The sequence below is a fragment of the Acartia tonsa genome, chromosome 10 (genome assembly GCF_053477335.1).
Source record: "Acartia tonsa isolate MP-2025a chromosome 10, ASM5347733v1, whole genome shotgun sequence".
In the NCBI taxonomy this organism is placed as follows: domain Eukaryota; kingdom Metazoa; phylum Arthropoda; class Copepoda; order Calanoida; family Acartiidae; genus Acartia; species Acartia tonsa.
In genome coordinates, this window is record NC_137269.1 from 25,781,051 (window position 1) to 25,801,594 (window position 20,544).

Below are 20,544 nucleotides of genomic sequence, written 5' to 3' on the forward strand. Positions count from 1 at the left end.
TATGTTTCGTGCCAATTTAAAGTTTTTTAGAAATTTTATATTTTTAATTAAATTGAAATCACGCAACCTCGATCTACAAAAATAATAAACCATTAATATTATGTAATTAATTTTTATATTTTTGTTTTAGATTCACTGTTTTCATGGTAATAAATACACATTTGTAAACTTCACATGTTGGTCATTCGGAGGGCTTGAGATTAAGATATTGAGAACGGCTAGGATTGCGTTCCGATACAATGAAAACAAGACAGAACAGATGCAGCTAAGAACATTCTGTGAAGTTTTGTGAATGTGTTGGTTGTGATACCTTACCACACATTATTATTATAGTCATAATCAGTACAGTTAACTTTAGTGACAATTATGGGTCCTAAAAAGAATAAAGGTGAACAATTGAGTAAGCGGCTGCGTCCAGCCGTTGATGCCCTAACCAGTGAGCTAAATAGAGTGATGAAGTTGGTCAGTGATACTTCAGAACTTAATGTTAGACATCTCACTAAGGAGTCAATCCTTGTCCATGACAAGTTCGAGACATTCGATAGCATCATGGTCGGTTTTAGCAAGCTTGGTTTGAGAATCCAAGAGCTTGATGAGTTTAGTGACATTTATTCTGATATAGTTACTGCACAAAAAGACTATAGTGCCTTGAAAGATGCTCTTGATGCTATAGAAGAGCTTAGTGACATTCAAAGTGTTGTTGATGTTGTTGGTGATAATTTGCCTAACCATCAGGCTGAACTTTATGATCAATATTTGAAGATTGTGAAAGTTATTAAAGGGCCATATTTTCCCTTACCTGATGCAATTATAAACACTTTGTCTGCTTTGATGAAACGGCTGGCTGAGGTTAAGCTTGAACCTGTGAAGCCACCCACGACGACGGCGGGTGCCTCGACAGCATCGCCATTTGTGTCACCGTTTGGCACATCACAGTTCGCCGCCGGTTCTATGTTCACGCCAGGATATATGAATCGTGTCGACGAACGTCTTCTTCCATCTTTCGACGGCCTGGAAGCTTCCTATGTAAGTTTTAAAGACACTTTTAAAAAGCTTACTGTAGGACAAGACCCGTCGTATTTACAGTTATTGTTAAGCAGTGAAAAGGTCTGTAAAAATAAAGAGCTGAGACTCCAGTTAATTCAGATTCAATCGCATGAATCTCAGTGGGCCTACCTTGACGCACGTTTTAAGTCCAAAACACGTCAGATGCTCTGCCTTTTCAACCAATGGGAGAAGAAGTCTAAACCGTCGGACTCCAACCAGATTGTGACTGTGTTAGCAGAGTTTGGCGGAGCAGTTAGCCAGCTGGAGCAGCTGACTAAAGATGATGAGGTCACCACCAGCCAGTGGTTGACCGTGATACTTCTTGAGATGTTATCCAAGAAGTTGCCACGTGATTTTCAAGATAAGCTCAATTTATCATTGGGCTCGATGGATGTCCCAAACGTCCCAAAGCTGTTAAAGATTATTGAAGAACAGCGTGGCGCCATTTTAATGAGGTGTTCGACTGATATGGACACCCCCTCTAAGAAGAAAGGTAACCCTGCGACAGCCGCTACCGCCGTAGGTAAACCTGGTAAATCTAAGATGAAGCAGTCATGTTTTGTTAATGGCTGTGATGACATGCACTTACTTTACAAGTGCCCAAAATTTCATGACCTGTCAGTGTCAGACAGGAAGAGTATTGTGGAGAGTGCTGGATGCTGTTGGATTTGTTTGCAAAAAGGGCATAAATCTGTGGATTGCCCGAAGGCAGATGTAATAGGCGGCTGCAAAGTGGACAATTGTGGTCAGGCCCATAACAACCTTTTGCATGAGAGTGTTGATATGGCTGCCGCCGTCTATGAAGTACATACTTCCCCTAAGGCGAACCTAATGTTAATGTTACAACAGTTAGACGTCATTGACATTAATCGCCAGAAGGTCCCAGTGAACGCCATGTGGGACACTGGTTTAACTACTTCAATGGTAACCCAGTCACTTGTTAATAAACTTCAGTTACCTTTTACTGGACGTTCAGCAAGAATTTCTCTAGCTGACGGTGAAGTTAAATGTTTCCCGACGGTCAAGTTATGTTTAATTGATCGACACAAGAATTATCACATATTGGAACCTGTGGTAGTGCCTCTCATTGGTCCTGAAGAGGCGATCTGCTCCATAAATCCTGTGGAGGCAGCTGTTTTGTTTGATATGAAACCTGAAGATTTTACTTTGGTTAATGGGCAGGTTGATTTGCTCGTAGGGCACCTGCACCCATCGATGTTTCCCTACTCTGAACGTTCAGTAGGAGAAACCATGCTTTACTCCAGCCTGTTTGGATCTGGATATTTTGCTGTTAGTGCTAATGGTTTAGCAAAGAGTAGGTATGTTGTCTGCTCAGATGTTCAGCCGCAGCCGACTGTTGGTGCTGCTTGTGATGCTATTATTGAACCTGTTGGTTCTGCTTTTAACGCGGCTGATGAACCTTTTGGTTCTGCTAGTGCCGCAGCCGTTGACAACATGGCTACGGCGGGTGTTGCCGTGGCTAATATTGATAATGATGTTAGTTGTGCTGCAGTTATTCCTGATGATATTGGTAACGATACTGTAGTCGTTGATAACTTTGTTACGGCGGGTGTTGAGCCGCTGAATGATTTGGTTCCAGCCGGACAAGAGCCGACGGGAGTTTCGGTTCCGGCTGGACAAGAGCCGATCAGAGTTTTGGTTCCAGCTGGACAAGAGCCGACGGGAGTTTCGGTTCCAGCTGGGCAAGAGCCGATAAGAAATTCGGTCTCGGCCGGACAAGAGCCGACGGGAGTTTCGGTTCCGGCCGGACAAAAGCCAGTAGATGATTCTAAGTTTTATGACAGCCACACTTTTATTACGTGCCCTGGTGGTGTTATGAATCAAGAATCGACTTGGTTGCTGCCAAGCTGGCCGCCCGACGCAGGGTAAGAGGCCTGCAAATGGCGGTTGGAAATATGGCGGGTGTTGCCGCCAGAAAGTCATTGAAATTTTTCAAACCACACATATCTAATCCACAACATAAACTATTCATGTGACAATGATCTTTAAAGAAAAAATATTGCAAGTTTTATGTTGAGCTTGTGAAAGGAACCTCAATCGGTTCTGTAAAGAATAAGTATTCATTATTCAACTAATTTTATTGTTCATACCTAAGCACAAAAATTCTACAAAACTGTTTAGACTTTTAAAGCAGATTTTAAAAAGATTTTGTTTCTTTAAGTATGATTTTGAAAAGCAAAAGTTCGTGTATATTAAATACCAAATGATTTTGCAGATTTAAATTGAGAAAAATAGATTTTTTTTTACAAATTATTTTTCTAGTTTTTTTTATGGTTCACGTTTACTTAAAAAATGTTATTTCTCAGATTCTCATATGAAATAATGCATTAAAGTAAAGAACACAACATGTAATATTATTATGATAATGTTTAAAATATTCCTCATTATTATTTTAAAAGATTATCGCAAAAAAATCAAGATATTTGTTTAAATTGTAAGCAAATCAAAGATTTTCTTTCATTCCGGAGGCAGAGATTCTTAACAATTCATGTACAAAGTTTTTTTTGTTCACTCCGGGAGCTGGGATTCCTATTAATCCACGCGTAAAGATTTTTTTTCTTTCATTCCGAGAGCAGAGATTCGTAGTAATATACGTACCTAGCGATTTCGGACAATTTTAAACCTTGAGAAAATACTTTAGCAATTATTTTCCTAGGTATATATATTTTTCGTTCATGTTTAAGCATTTATAATAATGAACACGATGTATGGTATTATTAAAATATTGATTATTATTTTATCTGAATGTCACAGAATTAATTTAAGATAAACTATGCATATTTTAAATTAACTCTACCTTCATTTTTATCGCATTTATTAAAATTGAAGTAGTATTTTTTAAAAGAAATGGGTAACATTTCTTAAGATTTATAAGTAACGCAAACTTTGATACAATTTCGTTTAAAACTTTCAAATCGATGCAAGATTTTTTTCATTTGAAATGCAAACTTAAGTTTTTTATACGTTTACGTAAATTTTTTCAATGATTTAAGTCTTTCCGGGACCAGGGATTTTTTCGCGGAAAATTTCCTAGGTACCTGCGCAGATATAAACAATTTTATCCTTGTTGGATTGAAACTTAATATGATAAGAAATTAACAAATGAGAGTTTTACATCATTTAAATATTTCTTTATGATTTATTACAATCACATAAATAATTTAATATTACATGCATATTAAAATTATTACTATTTACCTTTTAACCGATGTACCTAAAGAAAAAATGCAGATTTTTTTTCGCCTTGAATTAAGTAGATTCTTTGAGTTCGAAGATTTAAGCTTAATAAGACCGCTCTATAGTGTATCTTAGCTCTGTTACCTCGGCCAGACATACTACAGAACGGCAAAACTAAAGCATAAGATAATTTTATTTTGATTGCTTTGATTGATGATTCTAAAGTTTCTTGAATTATTCATGATTCTTTAATTTTTGATTTGATTTAAACATCACTAATTATGTTTATTTTCAGTTGATGGAGCCCTGCGCCAGAAATCCTGTCGGAAATTATGCAGTATCAAAAAATTGTGATGGAAAGACATAACTTCCGTCAGGATAGCTGGAACATGGCATTATTAATATTTTAAAGATTGGTTAGTTTGTATCTTGAGGGGTTCATTCTAACTGAGGCCCCAAATTGCCTTAATTTTGACTGTATGAATATGTACAAGTTGCTTTCTTCTCAAAACAGAGAGAAATTGCAAACTCAGCATTTAGAGAAGTTCTTTTCTTATATTGAGCTTTTGTTTTATTTTGGTAATTTAATTTGCATATTTCAATTGCAATTTTATTTTACGCAATTTTGATTCACGAAGATTTAAAATTATGAAATTTTAATTTTCCGATGTTTGATGATTTTTATGGTCATATTTATTTAGATTTAAGTATCTATTTTATTAAAACATGTTAGATTTAAGGATCTTACCTATCTTATCTTAAAAATGTTTAGATGTAAGCCCGAGTATTTTTCCGCTGGAAACAATGCTAATTATTGAGAAGTTTTTTATGAAATTCTACTTTTCTTTTCTAGCAAAAAGATTTAGTAGAAAAAATGTCATTATTTAATCTTTCTTTCTTTTGATGAAAAAGTTTGAGTTGATTATTTAATTATCGATGCGATTTTTAGTATAAAAATCATTTACCTATTTTATTATGTAGGTGCCTAATTGAAGTTTAGGTACTATTGATTATTAATTCATGTATTCGCAATTACATGGTCTGTAATTCTAATTTTATTGAGATTATGAGGCCATGATATAATGAGATGTGTGAGTGGTAAATGTGCAATTCATGTATATTGAATGCTTTTCCCATTCCTTATTCCTATCCTTATGTGGTAGTGGACTCGGTTTGAGTTATTGTGGTATTCGCGAGTTACCATAATTAATTTTAGGCCTTATGGCCATAACATTTTAAACTCTTGTGGTTTATGTGTTGTGAGATTGTGATTTAGTGGACACTGTCTGCACGCATATTGCAAAGATGAGGTATTGTGTTCGATTCCCAGTGAATAGACAGGTGTGTTTCGGTATGTATTCTTGTATTCCCTGGCAAGTTCGAACCCATCAATCCCTGTTTCCTTACACCAAATTTCCTAGAGAATGAGTGTGTTACGCGGCATTCCTAACTATCTCCGCGCGGCGCGTGGCTTGTAAACGGACAAAAGAAACGCGCACTTTTCCTTTGATTAGTCCCACATGAGGAGCTACGTGATTGAAAATAATGTATTGCTTGAATATACATGCGCTCTGATGTGTGGAATATCTCAAATAAGCCTTCTGCTTAGTTTGACATCATAATGTGGTAAGAATTTATCTTTAATTCTTAATAATAAGTGTAGTATGGTATATTTTTACGAAGAAATTTAAAACATTAATTTTTCAACAAATAGACCATTTAACTGCTAACTTTTGACATACGAATATTTTCCTTAATTTTATTGATCATTTGAATCTAAAATTATCAATTTCTGATGCTATTTAATATGTTTCGTGCCAATTTAAAGTTTTTTAGAAATTTTATATTTTTAATTAAATTGAAATCACGCAACCTCGATCTACAAAAATAATAAACCATTAATATTATGTAATTAATTTTTATATTTTTGTTTTAGATTCACTGTTTTCATGGTAATAAATACACATTTGTAAACTTCACATGTTGGTCATTCGGAGGGCTTGAGATTAAGATATCGAGAACGGCTAGGATTGCGTTCCGATACAAATACAATGTGTATTTTTTGTAAAGAATGAGAATTTTTTTTTTAAATTTCGCACCCTTCACAAAAACAATTCAAATTTGTTTTCTTAAGAGAAAAATATAGCTTTTGATATACATCCTATTGTATAAAGTAGTAAGGTTTTACTTGTCTGTAGTTTAAGATTTCAAAACCTTATAAACCGAAGTATCACATTGGTCCTGAAATGGTTTTTATACTGTTTTATTTTTAGATTTAAGTCTTAGGAAGGTTTTCTTTCTCTTCTCTGCCACTTAGATACAGAGCCTCCTTAGGCAAGAACGTAAATGCAAATTATATATATTTAACTTTTATTGGCATAATAGAAACAAGGAAGAGCCTGTTGTGGTAGCGACAAGTTTAAATGGTTCGGATGTAACTGTAGAAGCTGGAGATTCTGTACAGCTGTCATGTCAATTCAGGTATAATTTATAATGCGGATTTATTCGAGGGGGGCTAATTTGAGGTGATTTTTTATATTCCCCCTTTTCCTCTTTTCTGAGAACATAGTTTAAAACATTTATGACAAATTAACAACCTAAAAATTGTATAAAATTTGACCCCCCCCCCCCCGCCCCCTCTACCGAATTTGACATTCCCCTAAAACAAAAATGAGGGGAGTCTAAGGGGGTGTGAACATTAAAGGGTGTATTACAGACAACAGCAAGGGTGTATCTACCCACCTCTTTTTTGCCAATGGGTGGATATATTCCCCCTTCTGCATGCCACTGCTTATACTCAATAGGGTTAAAACTATTATCTAGATATTTATACCGTTTAGACTATTATATTATTTTTGCTCACGATATTTTAAATATATTATCCTCATAAAAACCTGAAAAACCTTTTTAGCATTTATATTCTTTAGTGGACTTCCTGTTCCTGAGATAATATGGACAAAGGACGGAGACCCCTTGGATTTAGATCACATGGAATTTGTTACCAGAAATAAAACTGGATCCTCTAATCTTGAAGTTGTTAGGTAAGGCATTTTATTTTTGGTTGCATAAAAAGAATATTTTACATTTAATTAAAATATTTACATTTTTCGTTATTAAGGTATTTTTTAACGTTAAACTTTTGCTAAGCTAACCACTGAAAATATGAGTTTTTCTTTTAGGGGAGCTTCATATGCGTTTTAGGGGCTTTTTTGATTTAAGTCTTTTACTGTTGAAACGGGTTTAAGCTATTTTTTATCCCTTTTTCACCATAATTAAATGATTTAAAATTCGCAAAGAAAACTAATATTATTTCACAGAAAAGTAATTTTACTGGTGTCTGCATTTCTGGAAAGCAAACATCATATTTTTCCAATTTTCTAATGAGTGTTTGCTCTTTATTGAATTTCAATTTATGGTAGAAATATACAGGGCAGGTAGGGATTGATAACTAAATTATTTATTAACATTATTTTTATGTTGTTACATTTATATTTCTTTACATTTTATTTTCTTTTACTACAGAGGTTTTTGCCATAATTGTGAGTTGAATAGTGAGTGCTCCTTCTTTTATATTATTATCCTATTTTATAAAGTAGTTAGGTTTGTTTTGTCTGAAGCTAAAGATTTCTGTAACTACAGCTAGGTGCGAAGCCACTGTTAGATAACAAAGACTAAACCTTTCATTATAGGAGTCAAGCAATATACAAAATTTGTTAGACAAACATAGAAAATATTGTAATAATAATTCTATTTTTACAATTTTATGTTCAATTGTTATTTCTGTACATAAATTTATTCATTAGATATATACATATAATATATATGAATACAAAAGTTGGATTTTATTTCAAAATTATGCTTTACGAGTCCATTAAAATCAATCTTTTTAAAAACAAGATATAATCAATATAAAAAGTCCGTCCCGACGCGCATGATGGATAGATTTTATGGTTTATCAAGGCATTTTAGAATTGTCTTATTGACTTCAAACTTGGCATGATGATTCCTGCTACAGTTAGGTACCATTAAAAAACGCAGTAACCCTAAAACTATTACCAAAAAGTCTGAATATCTATTTGAACATAATTAATTTTTACCTTTTTCAAATAATTTTGATTATTTACTTAAAATATTTTATTAATTTTGGAATACTGATTCCTAAATTCATTAGGTACTATGCTGTAAAGAAGCATTGTCCTAAGCAGTAGATGAGGTTTGCAAAGCACTATGATTGTACAATATTTCCTACTAGGTTGGCTTACCTGAGCGGGGACAACTCTGGTCAGTATGTATGCTCTGGATGGAACAGGGCTGGTGAGGCCAGTGAATTTCTAACCATTATGGTCGAGGAACCTATGGACAAAAATGTGCTCTACCTTTCAGTTGGTAATCTATAATACAAAGTAGCTTGATGTCTGTCCGTCCGTCTGTCCCTTAAGATCTCGGTAACCGCTGAACCGATCGGATTCTATCCTTAAGGGTATATACCTATTGGTCCTGTGGTGGTTTTAAGCTATTTTCTTAGAGGGTGAGACACCCCTAACCCTCCCCCCCCCCAAAAAAAAAATGAAATTGATACTGGGGCAGCTCCAATTATTTTTTAATTACCATTTGTGGCAAAGCCCCTAGAGGCTAGGGGCGAAGTCGCTAGTTATAATATAATGCTGAATGATGACTGGTCGTTGTTCGTTTTGACATTTTTCTAATCCCAGAATAAAGCTGAGAATTTGCAATATTCCTGAGAGTTCGGACACAATCTTCCTTGAAAAAAAATGCTACCTCCCTCCCAAAATCACACTTCAAGATGTCTCAAAATAACATTACAAATTATTGACATGGAATGATCTGAATTTCGAAATATCAAGGTTAGCCAAACTAATCATAGTCTCAATTTCTTTAAATTTTAGGTGGTACAATAGGAGCAATCTTAGTTGTGTGTGTAATTTCATATCTGTCCTGGCATATTTGGGTTTATAAGAAGAAAATCAGGTAAATTTAAGTATTTGACTTTCATAAAACTAAAATATTTGACAAGGACGTCCAAGCTTCTCATAATATTTTGGGTGTAAGTGGTCCAAATTCACCTGATTTATTTTTTAAAATATGGGGATTTGAGGGGTTTAATTGGTTTTAGGGACCCCTAAATTAGAGGTAAATTTGTCTTATCAATTAGGGGTGATAAAATTTAATATATATATTTTTAAATCACTTTCCCCCTTGGACATCCTTGGTCTTCATACATTAGTCAAATAGGTTACATTGACAATTTTTAAATTTAAGAATTCTTGAAATTACCACTTAAATAAACAAATCACATGTCTTCATGACAAAACACCAGCATATTATCTACTGTCTTTTGACCAAGGTATATGAGGTTTGTTTATTGTGGCGTCTGATTTTGCAACTCTGATATTCAAAATTGTAATATTGGTTAAACTACTAACACTCCAACTGCCTAATCGCAAGCTTAAAGAATCTTGAAAATAAATTATTTTAGGGTCTTGACAGTTGCTGAGCTTCAACTGTTTGAGAAAGGTGATCCTGACAGTATAAATCCTGAAATGAGCATTGATGAACAAGCTGACCTTCTTCCTTTTAACAAGTAAGATCAGATCATCAACAATTACATGACCAAGAGCGTCTAAGAATCCTAAGAATCTTTAGGGGAACTGTAAGGTGCCTATGGCCGATCTCTGTAATCAAAGGCTCTAACCTGAGAATGCATCATTAAATGTACAAAACTAATTATAGTATCTAAACTATAGATATAGAATACTTGAATATTATGAGAGATTCTCGTATACCGTGGGAACATATTTCTCTAAGCTGGCTAATATAACAATACTAAACAATCCTCCCCCCCCCCCTTTTTACTTTCCCCATCACATCCTATGACCATGCAGAAAATTATTGACCAATAGCTGAGAACGATATTTGCAGTATAAATTGACCAAAAAATTATCTTGTCATAATATCCACTTAGTTTATATAATTACCTAAATTTGGCTTTTAATTATTAATTATCCGTTCAATGAAATATTTTCATTGCGAAATAGTCTTATTGCTATTTTTTATTGTGATATGCCTATTACAAATACCTAGGTGTCAGAGAATATACGTACGTTCAAAGAGTCATCTCAAAAAACGCCTATCTAAAAAAGGGCAAGGAAAATACCCTTGATTTACCTATAACCTATTCAGGGATATGTTTGAGTTTCCCAAGAGTCGACTGAAGCTAGGCAAACAGTTGGGATGTGGAGCATTTGGTCGGGTTCTTAAAGCAGAAGCAACAGGTATTATAGTAGCAAGTGATAAGACAGTGGATGATAAATTGATGTACATTCCTAACTATTTATGATAAATAGATTTATCCTTTCTGTACATTAATATTACTGGTGCAAAAGTTTATGCAATACTAGTGTACAAAAATTGTAATTTTGTAGATTACACCCCCCACCAATAAAAACCTTCGAAAACCCTAATTTAAAAAAAAACCTCACCCCCTCCCCCCCCCCCCCCCAAAAAAAAAAAAGGTTTTTGCGATTTTACATTTTCTTTTTTTGTAACCACTAAACATCTACTTACTTTGTCCTTCTTAGTTGGATCTAAAAATGTGTAGCCGTAGCCGTGGCCGTAGTCAAAGCCGTAGCCGTCGCAACTGACAGTGCGGCCAATAAAACATGGATTTTTAAATGTTTGAAGATTTTACGTATTATTATTATTTTTTTTATTCATATTTTTACTTAAAATTCAAAAAGTTGTTGTGATTTAAATATCTAATTTGATTTAAAGATCGCTATTAGGTTAGTGGCTGTACCTCTGGCTACGGCTACGGCAACGGCTACACATATAAAGATCCAGCTCTTGTGTCCATGATTTTTTTAACATTCTCTACTAATATATATTGTAATTCTTGATTAGGAATAAACAGTTGGGAACCAGTGACCACAGTTGCAGTTAAGATGGTGAAACCACAGGCTGATATCTCATACATTAAGGTGAACAAATTTTTTTTTAACTCGCGAGTGTTTGTTTGCTGTGCAATTCCTGTGAAATTTTTGTTTTTAATAGATCTTTCAATTATTGTTATGATGATATTTGTAATTTGCCAATTTAAGAAATGTATTTTTTTGTAGGCTTTGATGTCAGAGTTAAAAATTATGTCTCACTTAGGCCAACATCTAAACATAGGTAATTATATTTATACTTCTTTCAGTTCTATTTATAATAGCGAATCTACTCTGTTCTTCGAAGTTTTTGTCTGAATATGTATTATGAAAATTAATTATTTGGGCAGATAAATGTTTTTAAAGATTCCGTTTACTAATGAGCATTTAGTATATAATTTACTTTGTCCATAGGTCTGTTGGTTATGCTGCAAAAGACGTATAAATATATAATATATATACAATATATGCATATATTTATCAAGGTTTCGTGTTTCACTTTATGTTTCTTTATGCCGGCTAACTCTTTTACTCACTTTCAACTTTGTTTGTTTGTCCATACATTTCTAAGTAACCTTCCATACTAATATATGTTGTCTTCCATGTTGTTTAACTTTTTTATATTCTTTAAAAAAGATGTTTTAAATAAATGTACCTTCACAAGAAATTTTATTCATCTAACCAAGAAAATAACAACAATACTTTCAATGTAAATCACAGAGCAATGAAAAGACGAACGGATAAAATTGGTTATGCTATTTGGTAAGAGTTGTCTTACTAAAAAATTTTGACGCCTATTTCAAATATCAGCCGGGTAAATTCTTTTTCACCTACGTAATAACGGGTGGATTCATAATAGCTACTTATAAAATAAGCTTTGATTATGATAATGATTATATTAAAGTTACGTAATTAAAAATAATAAGTACTCGAAAGAACATGCGCATAATTAATTATGATTTATAATTCTGAAAAATTAATGACTTCTTCAAACATCTTGTATACATTAAATATAAACTTCATAAGTGGAGATACAATGATATGTAAACAAGAAGTAGAAAATGTTTTAGAATTTATTTAGAATTAGTGACCAGGATCTACAGGAATAAGACAATGGCCGATAAGTTGATGTAATTCCCTAATTATAATACACAAAATTAAACCTTATGTAGATTTGAATTTGTGGTTCAAACGTTTTGGCACTCAACCTAATGAACCATTCAATCAAAATTCAATAAAAGTACCCAGTCCTTATTATTTTTTAATTATTTAAAGAATAAGGGGTGGGCACTAGTCCCAACCCAAATCGGTTGAGCGATTACCGAGATCTAAAGCGTCAGAAGGACATTCAGCCAAACAGACAGACGGACAGACATCGTTCTAAAAATGTGTTATAGGTATGATCTCTTAATCCCTGAGTGTAATGTAATGTAATTTAAGTAAATTTACTGGGAGCTTGCACAGAGAGTTTGAATCAAAGAGAATTGTTTGTTATAGTCGAGTATTGCAGGTATGTTCATATGGTAAGTAGCGAAGCTACTTTATAATTCAATTTGTCACTCAGTCGGTAACGCTATGGGAAAAATGTGATTTTCTTGGCTGCTCTTAGTTAACGGCTGTAATTTTTGGTGAAGATTCCCTTTATCAATGAGCATCAGTTGTGTAATTAACTTTGTCAGTCGGACGGCCATACATAAAAGACATTAAAAATATTATTATTTCAGAAAGGTTTCGTGATTTCTATGAATTTTTGCATATTTATCTTCTGAACACCTTTCCTATAATTCATTTTGTTCTCTCATCAATGTTAAGTGCTTCTCTACTTATAGGCGTTGGCTTCCTTGTTTTTGTGCAACAAGGATGATTTTGACCTATTGTAGCAAAATTTTCAACAACAGATTGCTTGTGCTTTTTTTCTATCTTAACTTTGATTTTAATTTATAATATAGTTTAATCTGACTTTAATGATTAGGATGTTCAAAACAAAATATCAATAAGCTTTGATTAAGACTTTGAATCTCAACTTGGGTATGAAATACATGCCTTAAAAATTTTGAATAAAGATTTATGTAAAAACACACTAAGTTGTAGCCCTTTAGCTTTATTAGGGGTCCAAGGGTTTGGGGTTTTAAGAAAAAATTATTTTATGATGTTGAAATTGGAAATTCAATTAGATTATAAAGATCATTATTTCTAACAATAACATACAAAGTTAATTGCCGTATTTTTTCTTAATTTAGATATTTACACAAAATAAAAAAATTACTTTGGAAAATTTCATATATTTTTATTATTTTATCATATGAATAATATGATTTCTTAGAATCATTATTTTTTTTATTTTTTTACTAATATAAATTGAATTGTACATTTTTATAATAGAAGTCTTTTATTAATTTGCCACTTATATCAATTAAAAAAAAAGTTTTCCTTCAATAGTTTATCAATTTTATCTTTAACAATAGGTTTCACTTTTCTAAAGATAACCTTTACTTCCCAGGACGACGACGATAAATCTATATACGAAAAATCAACTTTGCAGTTTATATTTTCAGTAATCTAAAACGGACAAACATACTACATCTTTAGAAAGGAAATACATTTTCCGTATGCTGCTTGTAAGCCTCAGGGACAACAGCCTTTCACAATTTTAAAAATAAGCTGGAAGTCTAAACGTGACCGAAATTTGGCAGTCCCTCATTGCAAAAAAATATCCAAAGCAAAACTCAAGGGTTAAAATTTGAGACTTTGTTGCAGATGACGCGCGGCTGCCGAGCCCTGACAAAAACATATTATATATATATTTTTCTGCAGGTTTGGTAATCTACAAAAATATCTGATACGACACAGAAACTCTTTCATCAACCAGATTAATCCAGAAACAGGACTCATAGACTTCACCATTGGTAAAATGGTCAGGTAATGGATTTATTATCCACCAGATTAGCATGTACTCTAATATAGTGAAACTTATAGCTGGCTAAAATAATTATCCCCTCTCCTCCTAATGGCTTTATGAACTTACCGATATGTGATGTTTATTTAAGCAACCTAAATTGACGAAAAGTTTTCTCCTGCCATAATATCCGCTTACATCCATTGGATCAATTGAGGAGATGCGCGGCATCTCTATATATGCGTGTATATGTGCGTGTATGTACGTAAAACGATTTTCCAGGGGTGTGGGATCAGGGACGTGATTGTGAGTGTCATTGAAAGCACTTGACAAATGCCGATTAACCGTATATGAATACTATTATTTATTTTTACTGTATATATGTTTTGTATTTTCTCTTAGATAATTATAAATAAACATTTGTTGAGTGTATGCTCAAGTACTGGTAAAGAAAAAGAAATATTTGCCTTTTGTCATCAAATATTAACATATTATTTATATCAGCTTTACCTATTTATCACAGAGGGAGGGGACATTGGACTGTATATTACACTGGTACCTAAAGTTTTAAAATCAAGTTATCTTATACTTTGGCTCTAAAACTTTGGGTTTGTTTATTAAATTTTGATTTTTTGGTTCAAAGCTAGTAGTTTCTATGCTTTTCAACCAATAATTTCAATATACTAACAGGGGTAATTATTGTTTTTTATCGCAATTGGGGATGTAAATAAATTTTTCGTCCATTGCCTTATCCCTTAAGATCCTTAAACTGAACAATTTACAATGTGCAACCGTTTTTTTGGTCAAGTTAAAGCAAACATAACACCAATAAAAAGTAAAATTATATGAAAAATGGACTTCGGCTTTGCAGATAGGTATCAGTGTATGTTTATTGGGAAGGGGGGGGGGGGTGGAGATTACCTTTTTATGTGACCCCTTCGAGAAATACCCAATAAATTATTCCTCATTCATAATATTTTTTTTTGCTTTCACGCCCTGAAGTGAATTCTTTAAAAAAAACTTTTGCCCCACTAAAATCAGCGCGGCAAACTAAAAGTTTAGAGGGGATAATTTTGCCCCACAAAAATTTTAGTGGGTCAATATGATTTTAGTGCGGCAAAAGTTTTTTTAAGAATTCACATCTATAGTATTCTCTATTTTCTCTTATATTTCTTTTGTCTAAACCCTTTAGACGGAAAATAGTTTTTTTCATAAATATGTATTCTATTGTATAAAGTTTTAATCTATATTGTAACGGAGAACCCTATCGGTTCAGCGGTTAGTGAGATTCTTCGATACAGACAAAAAAAACTTACTACTTTTTAGATTTATGTCTTGGTACGGTTTTGGCTAATTCCAAGTTCAGAGTACAGAACTCCTAAATGCTAGAGGCGCCGCTGTTCTTTGACCTATTGTGTGATTAAATATAATATTCTAAACTGTTTAAGGGATAACAAGACACTAGACTATGCAAGGGAACGAGAAATTTGCGAAGTTTCTGCACATTATGTTAAAACATCCAGTGTTGCAAGGTGAAATTATTTTCTTTCTATAATTGGAGAAAATTTTAATTTAATTTTTTCAAAAGTCTAAATTTGAATAAATATGAAATAAAAGTATGAAAAAATTATTTTCAATGAGTTTCTGAATTTCCTACTAACAACGAACGTCAATTGACATATTTTTTTTTGATATGATGTTTTTTTAAGTTTTCTTTCATTGCACAAATTTTACGTTTATGATCAATCTTATTTTCTTCTAAATCTTACAAGTAGCAAAGCTACTCTACGAGTCTTGAATGTAAACATAGGACACAATACAATCTTTCCCGATTTTGTATTAATTTTGAGGAACATGATTCCCAGTTACGTCATATAATTCTTTCCCGAAAAAGGGAAGGGGGGAAGAAAATCTCTTCAAAAGTGATGGGGAAAACCCCCTTTTCTCCCATCTCTTTTCTTCTTCCCCCCTTCCCTTTTTCGGGAAAGATTTATATGACGTAACTGGGAATCATGTTCCTCAAAATTAATACAATATCGGGAAAGATTGTATTGTGTCTAAACATAGCGTTAGTATGTGGTACTTGTAGCAGTTGTAAGTATAACAAACTAATAGGATGACTGCGAGAGATATACTTATTATTTTGATTATTCGTATTTAAATAATCCCTTAACCCCCTTTCTAGAATACAATTGGACGAATGCGTTCTTGTTTTTATTGAAACCCTACAGAGCTCTGATCGATTACATTCTTAATGTAAATGTTCAATGATCTGTTAAACTTTTTAAGGGATTCCTATCAGACAAACCATTTTGTTTATTTTTTAGTTAAATACGATTTATTCCAATATTACTAATCACATTTTTCGACCATAAAAATCCTTAAATATTAACTATTAATAGCAAACTAATTGTGCCGAAAGCTGTACAGTTTCTAACCAATAGTATAACTGGATTGATCCCCCATTGTTTTCCTATTGGCTGATTAACTGTGAATGTATCTAAAATCTAGATCTACTATATTTATTACTAGTGGCTACGCCCCTAGAGGGCTCTAGTGGCATTTTATCTTATTTTAAATATCTAATTTGATAAATAATTTGTCTATGTTATCAGCTGTTAAATTCATGTCTCTACGCAGCGCGACTACGCTAGCTACACTATGCGGCGGAATTATTTAAATTGTTTTCGATTTTATTGTGATTTCTCTTGGGAGGGTTGTTGATACCCTCCCCCAAAATAGTTATAAACCTTCCCAGAACCCATGAGAATTTACCCTGTTAAGGAGAACCCGATCGGTTCAGCGGTTAGCGAGATCTTTCGGTACAGACACACAGACAAACAGACAAACATCCTGTTACTTTAGTATAAGGATTGAATATATTTTCAGGAGTGTATCACAAGTAGAAAGTACAAATACAGAGGGATATCTTGGTAAGCATTTCATTTCTCATATTCATTCAAATCCGGTGGATAGGAACTGGTTCTCATCCATACGAAAAAACTATGTCTAGCATCGTATTATATCCAGCTTTCTACGAATATAAAAATGTACAATCATAAGATTTAAACCAGTTTTTTTAGCCGGTGCCTTTGGCACCTCAAGGCTAAAAAAAACTAGTGTAATCTTATAATTGTACAATAAATTACAGTACATTCTATAACCGCGGAAAGCCGTTTATAATACGATGCGAGAAATAACTATTATACCAAGGACAATTATCCATATAAGTAGCGCGGCATTGAATAGTTTTAGTGAAAAATAACAATGAACTTTTATATAATTACAGTAACAGGGAAAATTCAGAAGTTATAGTAGAATTGAATTACCTGAAGAAAAAAAAAGATGAATAACTTAAAAATTCTCACGGACGTGCGGACATACTGACAAACCTTAACTAAAAACATTAAAATGCATGACCGACACACGAACATTTAAATAATTTAAATAAGAAACGGAATTTTATTTGAATAAAAATTTTAGATAAAGATAATTATCTATGATTCATATTCGTCCTAGGAATCCCTATTCCAAAATAATAGGCTATATATTTAATGAAGAAAAGTCTCGCTTACTTTGATTTTCATATAGAAAATGATGTATATATGGTAAGCCGAGCGTTCTCGGCCCACAGGGTAACGAGTTCGAGTTCAACAAGCCTTAGCCTTGAATTATTCTACCAAAACAAACTAGCAGGATTTAGTCATACAGAAATTATATATTTAACTGAATAATATTTACAATGAATGTTTACTATATATATACAACAGATTATAACAATGGTTAGGTTTGAAGGGGGTGTGGGACGCTAGGGCTTAGCTCCCGGCGGTAGACAGGCTGTGGGGGTAGCGGTGGTAAAAGGGGAGGCAGCGCCTCCCGGTTGTATAATCGCGTGAGGGGCGCGTGATAGCTGCGTGTTTGAGTCCCTCCCCACATTTAGGCAGGCCAGTTTGACCGCTGGATAGCGGGGTCAACATCGGTCATGAGATAGATGGTGATATAATAAGATTAGTGCAGAGGGTTTGTTATGATAAGTCACAGCGTAGCAACTCTGTAAACTGCCTGTCCGTCTGGTTGTCGTATTACCACAACCTCCCCTTCAAGGGTTGCGTGGCTCTCGAGCCACCAGGCCTTGAACCTGGGGATACGACAACCTATGTCTGCGCAGGACAGGCTCTTCCTGGGGCACAGCTCGATGGAGGACAGCTCGGGCTACACAGGCTCCACGGGACACTCGTTGCTCTGTCTGGCTGTGGTTGGATATCAGCATTGTCAGCTCCTGGTTGGCTTCTAGGCGTGGGTTGGCGACGGCCAAGCCCCGGCGCTGGAAATTTTGCCTCGTCTGCAGGACTAGCTCTGCCTCAGCGGGTAGCTGGACACGGAGGCCTAGGCTAACTCTGGTGGTTCCCAAGGGGGGAATGACGATGGCTGAGGGCGCATAAAATTCCATGGGGGCGCCTGCTTGATTCAGGTTGCTTGGCCTCCTAGCTCCTACCCGGATAGGGATGGCTGTCATCAACAGGGGGCACATGGCTTCAGCTTCGTCCTCTGGGGCGGCCTCTTCCATTGCAGTAGCTGCTTCTCCTCCTACAGGCTCGCTGCTGGCCGGCAGGTGCTCCATGTCTGTATCAGGATTCCAGATGGCATCTCTGGGTGGCTCTGGAGCTGGCGGCGGCGGCGGTGGTTCGTTGGGTTGCTCCTGCAGGTTCTCTTCTACTGGGTCACGATCCTGGCTGCTGGGCTGTGGGGCGGCTGCGGCCGGCTGGTGCACTGGGAACTGTCCTGGGTCGCTAGCTGCGGGCGCCGCCGCTCCAACCGGCAGCTCGGTGGCATCCTCGTCGCCGTCCACGTCGACTTGAATGTCTGCTGGAATCTGGTGGGCAGTCACATCTCCAGTGTATTTGCGCAGTCGGCCTACATGCGCGGTAACTTCCGAGATCCTGGCTATTGGAGAGGCAGGTTTGATGACATAATGGACGTCTGTAGCTTTCCTCACTACCTTCCAGGGACCAGTCCATCTCTTGGTAATCTTGGCTGCCTTCCCTGGCACCAGGCGGGGGGCCAGGTACCAGACCAAGTCTCCAACCTCATACTTGGCCGTGCCTTCGTAGGCTGCCGCGCTCCTCCGGATGGCTCCCTCCTCCTTCTGCTGGATGGCCTCATACACTGCATGGTAACGTTGCAGGAGGGCTTGGACGTTGGCTGGAACCGAGGCATATTCTGTTTCTGGCAGCCGGAGCACCATGTCCACCGGAAGCTTGGCCTCTCTCCCAAAGAAGGCCAGGAACGGGGTCACGCCGGTAGATCTGCAGGCCTTGGTGATGTAGGCGAAGGCAATGGCAGGCAAGTGGGGCTCCCAGTTGTTGTCGTCTCTGTCTAAGAACAGACGCATGCCTGTATTGAGCGTCCGATGAAACCTTTCCACTCGGTTGGACTGCGGGTTGTAGGGTGGTGGATGTGTCAGGCCAATCTCAAGCCTGGAGGCCAGTTCCTGGAATACCTGGCCGGTGAACTCCATCCCATTGTCGGAGTGGATCTTCAGGGGGCATCCGAATGTGGCCAGGTGGCGGTGCAGCAGGGCTTCAGCCACCGTGAGGGTGCGCTTGTTGGGGATGGCGTAGAGGCTGACAAACCGGCTGAACCCGTCTTGACAGGTGAGGATATAGCGGTTCCCGGCTGGGGTCTCTGGCAGTGGCCCCACCAGGTCGATGAACAGGACTTGCTGTGGATACCCCTGGCGGGAGGGCACATGTATCCCTTGCTTCAACCTTTCCTTGGTAACCTTCTGGACACATTCAGGACAAGTCTGAACCATCAGGCGGACGTCACGGGCCAGGTTGGGCCACCAGAAGTGCATGGCAACGCGGGCGATAGTCGCGTCCATCCCAAAGTGCCCGGCCATGGGGGTCCCATGGGCTAGAAAGAACGCGTCCTGCTGGAGGGCCGAAGGCAGCAGGTATCTTGTCCGTTCCCCTGTCAGGGTCTGGTCAGTGGTGGTGAGGCAGCCATGCTTGTCAAGTCCCAGGGCTGGGAAGCGGCTGGCGTACTGCTGCTTGTCTCGTTCCTTGCCGCGCAGCTCAGCCTTGGTTGGGGCTCTGCCATCAGCCACCCACTGGCGGACACGGAGCAGGAGAGGGTCTTGTGTCTGGGCTTCTAGTACTCTGGTTGGGTCCAGTCGGGCGGCAGGGGGCCGGCTGGCTGCGGACTCCCCTAGCTGGCAAAGGTTATGGATATACTCAGCCTGCTCTGCTAATTCTTCGGCGCTGGCCGTTGGCATGTTGGCGTCCTCTCGGCGGCTGAGGGCGTCAGCGTTGGTGTTCTGGGTGCCAGGACGGTGGCAGACAGTAAAATCTAGGGCCGCTAGCTCCTCTTGCCAGCGGGCCACCATCCCTGTGGATGTGTTCAGCGACTTCATCTGCAGCAAGGCTGAGGAATCAGTGTTGATCTGGAAGCTGC

At 36.6% G+C, this 20,544-nt stretch overlaps 1 protein-coding gene across 1 annotated transcript in view; it reads left to right on the plus strand.

Annotated features, from left to right (window-relative positions):
* The window catches only part of LOC145329700 (vascular endothelial growth factor receptor 1-like), a 76,946-nt gene that overhangs the window by 25,369 nt on the left and 31,033 nt on the right, over positions 1-20,544 (plus strand). The window contains exons 26-37 of the mRNA XM_080174062.1: positions 6,629-6,726; positions 7,173-7,286; positions 8,498-8,631; positions 9,153-9,234; positions 9,743-9,847; positions 10,447-10,538; positions 11,167-11,243; positions 11,382-11,436; positions 12,633-12,702; positions 14,007-14,111; positions 15,537-15,620; positions 16,978-17,021. Of these exons, the coding sequence (XP_080030188.1) occupies positions 6,629-6,726; positions 7,173-7,286; positions 8,498-8,631; positions 9,153-9,234; positions 9,743-9,847; positions 10,447-10,538; positions 11,167-11,243; positions 11,382-11,436; positions 12,633-12,702; positions 14,007-14,111; positions 15,537-15,620; positions 16,978-17,021 (1,060 nt within the window). The remainder of the gene's footprint in view (positions 1-6,628; positions 6,727-7,172; positions 7,287-8,497; positions 8,632-9,152; positions 9,235-9,742; positions 9,848-10,446; positions 10,539-11,166; positions 11,244-11,381; positions 11,437-12,632; positions 12,703-14,006; positions 14,112-15,536; positions 15,621-16,977; positions 17,022-20,544) is intronic.